Consider the following 6272-nt stretch of genomic DNA (forward strand, 5'->3'; position numbering starts at 1 on the left):
CGGATGTCTTCTCTCTCTAGTGGCGATGATGACCGATGATGCTGCTTTTGTCAACAGATTACTTTTCTGTTTGTGTCATGTTGATCGGCATTTGGGAGTTCTTGTATGTCTTGTTGTGCTTTAGTCCTAATTTTGCCAGGTGTGGTGCACTTTTTATATAGGTTTTCAACAGTTTTTCTTGATAAACCAAGCAGCCATCTATTCTTCTGCATGAAATATTAGCAGCCTTCTTGCTAACTTTCAAAAATAATGATGAGTAGTAAAAAGGAGAGAAGGTCGGAAATGATCGATAGCTCAACAAAACATGTCCACAATCTATCAAAACATGTCCACAATTACAAATTGGAGGAAGCCAAACTATCCATGCTCTAGATTTTTTTCAAAGTAGAACAGGCATATTACAAGGAATAATGGTGACATATTTGAGACAAGGACTACTGGACTAGAGCTGTGGGTTGCCATTCAGGATCGATCCAGGTCACAGGTGAAGATAGCAAGGTTTCCTACGATTTCAGTAAAGAAACAGGAGGTTGTAACTGTTTTACCTGTGTCTTGTACATGGGGAGTGGAGAAAACTAAACTGTCCCGTGTTTGATGAGATTGCCTAGTCATAACAACTCATCCAAGTGGAAGAACTAGACAGATGATGTCAGAGTACTGGGTTCTCTACAACTCACAAAATATGGAATGAGAGCTTTCATTGATGTAAATGCTACATGGCCTGGCACTTGATGAACAATTTTTCCCTTACATATAACATGACAGTTAGAATAAGTCAAGAAGGCCTTCCTTCTTTCGATGCAATTGCTTTGGAGCAACCAGAAATGTCTGGTCTAAAGAAAAAAACAGAAATGTCAAACAATTACATTGTACACAATCTATGAGCTACAATTTACATAGAAAATATATCATCCAGAAGAGCTCGCGATGGCGATACTCACTACGGTAAACAATATGTAGAGCCCCATTAGGCAGTAGCCCCAGAATCTGGGTACCCGAAATCGGGCCCAGGTTACCACCAACAGGGTTGCCATCAAGCTCAGAAGAAGAAACACAAATGCAACAACAATACCAACATGGAATTCAAGTACAAAGGCTTTAGGATAAACTCCTGCTGTTTGCATCACTAGGGCAGTTCCTAAACCAACAAGCATGTTGAACATTGGGCCAGCAAAACAGCCAGCAATGGCGATTGTAGGTTGGCCGTTCTTGGCCAATGCCACATCAGCAACAAGATCACCAACAGAATTCCCCCATGCCAAGACTGTCATGCCAAGTATAGCTGGAGGGAGATCCATAATAACTCCAATTGCTGCCAGGCAGTTCAGGAGCTCTCCGGCCATGGTTGAGATCCAGAAGACGCTCATTACAAACGATATGAGGGTACTTGCAATGCTTTCTGTTTCTGGTGATTCTTTCTCAAAACGGAAGTGGGATAGAGCCAAACAAAAGCTAACCAGAAGCACAACAGACCAGAGGGGGAAGCGGATTTGAGGGAGAAGAAATACTATTCGGCTATCCAATGGAATGAATGAGCTAAAAGAATATAGCAGTATGAGAGGGCATAGACAGATGTTCGCACAGACATAAAATTTGTTCCATTCAGAAGGAAGCGTTGACGGTATCGTGAGCTTCAAAAGAAATGTCACAGGCCAATCCCAAACTCTTGTTACCTGCCAGAGGTAGATAGCCATCAGTATCATGAAAATCCAAGGTTAAGAGAGGAAGTTATGCTTCCATTCAAATCTCGAGGTAAACCAGACACCGAGTGTCGTTACAATGAGTACTTCAAAGATGCAACAACAAGATATCGATTTCTTGTTACAAGTACAATCATTAGCTCTATTGTACATAGAAAGCCTGCAGATGATCAAACGGCAAAATATCTTCACTAAAGCAATAAACATGTTCTTATGAGAATTAAACATAGCTGATGCCTGACAGTAAAAAGGGCAGCCCGATGCATGTAGCTCCCGCTTGCGCAGGGTCCGGGGAAGGGTCCGATCACTTTGGATCTATTGTACGCAGCCTTTCCCTACATTTCTGTAAGAGGCTGTTTCCAGGACTTGAACCCATGACCTCATGGTCACAAGGCAGCAGCTTTACCACTGCACCAAGACTCCCCTTCAAATGAGAAGACTTGCCATAGCTTTCGTGATTACTCACACTTATTGATCACCAACAAGACATGAGTTCGCTCAGTTACTATCTCATTTAGAATGGATGAATGATATCGAATTTTGTTATTCTGCTCTAGTATCTGATTTACAGGGAACGATAACACAAACTATAATATGTTTTCTATGTTTCCCATGGCATGGTAAAGCTTAAGAACATCCTCCTAGACGCGGCAAGGATATAGATAATAGTGTCACCTTGCAGAATGGGTACATATAAAGCCACAATTCATCACAATCTTGCTATCTATTTTTCTCTCGGTTCAGATCTGAGTATCCATCAATATAATTGTGGAGTATTGCTCCTAATCTCGTGCTAGGCCATATTATGATTTTTCACATCTAAAGATTAAGTCAACTTAGCTAGAGTTTTACAACATCAGTACAAAGAAATATCGAGTTATATTGCATTTATGTCATTGCATGGCAAAGTATGGAAGTGCATTGCACCTTGCGGTAGTTTGAACTGAAATAGTTCCACAATTAAGCATATAGAATGTTTAAGATATTGAAATATGTACATGGTTGCAAACTGATACAAACTGTGTGTGGCGTCAAATGTTAAGAATGAGGAAATGGAAGCATACACTCAAACTTGTAGCAGTGATAGTGTTACTAAATAGTTGAGTATACATGTGCAGCTGGATTATAGCAAAGCTGCAACAGGCACGCAACCTTTAGCCATTACTCCATGTGAAAATGGCATCAACCGCATGTTCTTAATTATTAACGGGGATGTGATGCCTGTATGAGAAGGACTTGATAGCTTTGTCAAACCATTCAGGCGTCACTAGTTTTTCACCTCATATTTGATCACTTTGTCATCTTTCCTATGTACTTCCTAGGTAAACTAATATAAGAGCGTTTTGATCACTAAAGTAGTGATCTAAATGCTCTTATATTAGTTTAAGGAGGGAGTATATAGCAGGTTTCACTGCAAAAATGTACTCTTCGGTTATATGGTGTTCTAACTTTAACTTACTTAACACAGAAGAAGAAACAAGTTCTTCTGCTAGCAGCTGACCAAGCACATCAAAGCCAGTGTCAGTGTGGTATTACATGAAGATATACAGGTATATATTCTAGCATAGGCCGCAAATAGCTTCTGAAACTCGTATTACTGAATAGCGCAGTGGTTGCCACCTATCTGAGTGTTCTCCATCGATATTAATTTTAGACTTAGTGATTTCGTTGTCATCTTCTTTAGATGTTAATCGATCATCATGGCCTATGTTCACCATCAATTAGTTCATGCTGTATGCAAGCAGATCCTTTGTCCAGTTGAGGACAATTTAGCCTTGCTAAAGCTATCTTAAGTTGCAAACTGATCGGTAAGAGTTAAAGAGTCTTTGCTACCTAGGCTAAGAAAACCCCAGGCAATGGTCATAGAATAAATTCAGTTATCTCTCATTGCAGTGGAAAACTGAAGATTATAATTCACCAGTATGATTTAACTTTTACTGTTTGTTCACTTTGTTTATGATTTCATTGAAATAAATAAAAGCTAGTCTTCTCAAACGAAAAGATACAGAAAAGACTTTAAAAACAGTGCCCAGCTTACGCTCCAAACAAAACCCTAATCTTCCCATGCAACAGCTATCCGTCACAACTATATATATATATATATATATATATATATATATATATATATATATATATGAACCAGAAATGTCCAAACAGGACGGATTGTTTGAATAGTTCGTCAACTGCAGCTGCAGCCAAAATATGCAAAGTTAACTTTGGTCGTGCCGCAGGTCTGTGGCTAGGTAATATGCTTGGATTCATACAGTTTTAGGATAATGTTCTTTATGTAATGAACGCAATGTTTTGAACTTAGCAGTAGATCAACTAAGCAGCTACAGGAAAGAGTGAAAGAAAGTGGGTGTGTGATGATCATCCTTACTTTGGTAACTTCACCAACTTTGCAAATGTAAGGGACTGGATATGCTAGATTTACTGCCTTTATATATTAAAAAATAAGTAGAATGCAACATTCCAAAATACACAAGTGAATCAACTAAGCCACTGCAGGAAAGAGTGAAGAAAATGAGCAAGTGATGAGCTTCCTTATTTTTATCATTTCAGCAACCTTTCATAAAAGGCACTATGTGCTAGACTTGCTGCCCCTATCAATATGACAAAAATCAAATAGAATGCAACATCTTAAACTACAAGTGAACTACATGTCTACATGCTATAATATGAAAACTTTTCTGGACAACTAGCAGATTAAATACCTTTCCAAGTGCTTAATATCTTTCTTCTCGAGAATCTCAGTTCAGAGAAAACGCTTATTAAGGTAATCCACCAAAAGGATAAAGTCAACCCACCCCACTAACAACAGTTGCAAATAAACAAAACAAGTATTCAACAGTTTAAATGAGTATTTTCTTGTCGAAGACACAGCTACCAAAAAGACACATTGCCTAGAATTACTGAAATGATGTCTCAATCTACTCAGATTTCAAGACATATTCAATAGAGCAATAAAATATTGCTTCGTTCATACCTTGGTGAGCACCGTCCACAAACTAGCTTTGCGTTGCTTCCGATGCTCCACTGAGACTGGCAAGTCCATCGCCGCGCGGTCCATGCCATTCGCCATCTCCAGCTCGATAGAGCTGATTGCCTTTCCCACCGAACCCAAATCCATATAAAACACTAAGCCGACGAAGAAGACATAGAAGAGGACGAGTCCGACGGCCTGCCACAGGAATATCTCGGCGCTGAGGTAGATGTAGAAAAGCGCCGACGCGGCGAGGAGGTATAAGAAGACGTCGCGCGTGAATGAAGCCGGCGGGACAGCGAAGGGCGCGGCGATAAGGGAGACGGCGCCAACGACGAACGCGGAAACGAAGGCACCCGCGGAGAGGATGGCGGCCAGCCCGGCCCGGGGCAGCCCGCCCTCGCCGCGTAGCGCGGCGGCGGAAGCGAACGCATCGGGGGCGCCATTTCCGAGCGCGAGGAGCGTAACGGCGGCCATGGACGGGGAGAGACGGAGGCGGGACGCGAGGCGGGATACTGCCGGGGAGAAGTGGGTCCCCGCGGCCACGGCGAGAAACCGGAAGTGGAGGAGGAGGAGGAGCGCGAGGATGGGGAGGGAGAGGCGGCGGTCGGCGCGAAGGAGGCAGGAGTGGACGGCCGCGTAGTTGAGGAGACCCGGCGCGGGGTCGGCTCTGACGGAGGCGCAGGCGGCGGCGGTGTGTGGGAGGGAGGCCATGCCATGCGCTAGCTGCCGATGCACCCGCGCGGCGACGGCGGTGAAGTAATGGCGGGCGCGAGGAGGGGAGGTGGGGGATTTCGGTGGAGATGGCCGACAGTGAGTGGGATCGGCACGGACGCCGACGCCCAACGCGTTGGGCGAAGCCCACCACCAGGCAGGCGGAGTGGCCGATGCCGAACTTACTGGTGGTGGGTCCCGTTCTACGGAGAAGATGGACATGCAACACGCGTGGACGAGCGGACCGGCCCAAATTTTGGGTTAAAACGCGAGGTGGGCCGTTGTATGTTTTTTTTTTCGAGAGTACGCCAATGGCGTACCATATCTCTACTATTAAAGGGGAATCGAACATCGTGATGGTTCAACCTACCGATGGTTCGACCTCCCAGCGATCCCACCTCGTCCCCGAACAAAAAAAAAACCCGTCACCGAGCCTCCCACTCGCGCCCCCTCAGCCACCAACCGCTCCCTCCCCCCTCCCCTCTCGATCCAGATCGGATCGGGGCTGAGGTCGCGCCGCCCCGTCGGTGCCCCACTGCCGGGCCACCACCAGCCCACGCCGCTGGCCGCCCCCCTCATTGGCCCCATGTTGGTGCTCGGCCCTGTCCTCTCTGTGATCTTATCGAGTGACAAAGAAGGTGGAAGGGGAAAGCATCTTCTGGCTAGCCAGAGAAGAGAGAAGACGCAGCAGGGGAGGAGGAAGAGTCGCCCGCGCGTCGTCGACGGGCCCTCCCCGCCGTCACGCCGGGGCGGGGGCAGCGCCGGACAGAGGCTCCGGCTGCCGGTGCAGCTGCGGCAAGTGTCGCGGACGCGGAAAGCGGGCCCAGGAGGGGAAGGGGGCTCTCATGCGCTCCGCCTCCGAGCCGGCGCTCTGG

At 45.5% G+C, this 6272-nt stretch overlaps 1 protein-coding gene across 1 annotated transcript; it reads right to left on the reverse strand.

Annotated features, from left to right (window-relative positions):
* Nucleotides 1-681: 681 nt before the first annotated feature.
* On the reverse strand, nt 682-5636 carry LOC123397557 (cation/calcium exchanger 5). The gene is made up of 2 exons (XM_045092090.1): nt 4687-5636; nt 682-1673 (listed from the first exon to the last, which is right to left on the reverse strand). Exons 1-2 carry the CDS (start codon nt 5617-5619, stop codon nt 909-911), a joined length of 1698 nt encoding a protein of 565 aa, XP_044948025.1. The 5' UTR covers nt 5620-5636; the 3' UTR covers nt 682-908.
* Nucleotides 5637-6272: the final 636 nt, after the last annotated feature.

The sequence above is a fragment of the Hordeum vulgare genome, chromosome 5H, assembly GCF_904849725.1.
Source record: "Hordeum vulgare subsp. vulgare chromosome 5H, MorexV3_pseudomolecules_assembly, whole genome shotgun sequence".
NCBI lineage: Eukaryota > Viridiplantae > Streptophyta > Magnoliopsida > Poales > Poaceae > Hordeum > Hordeum vulgare.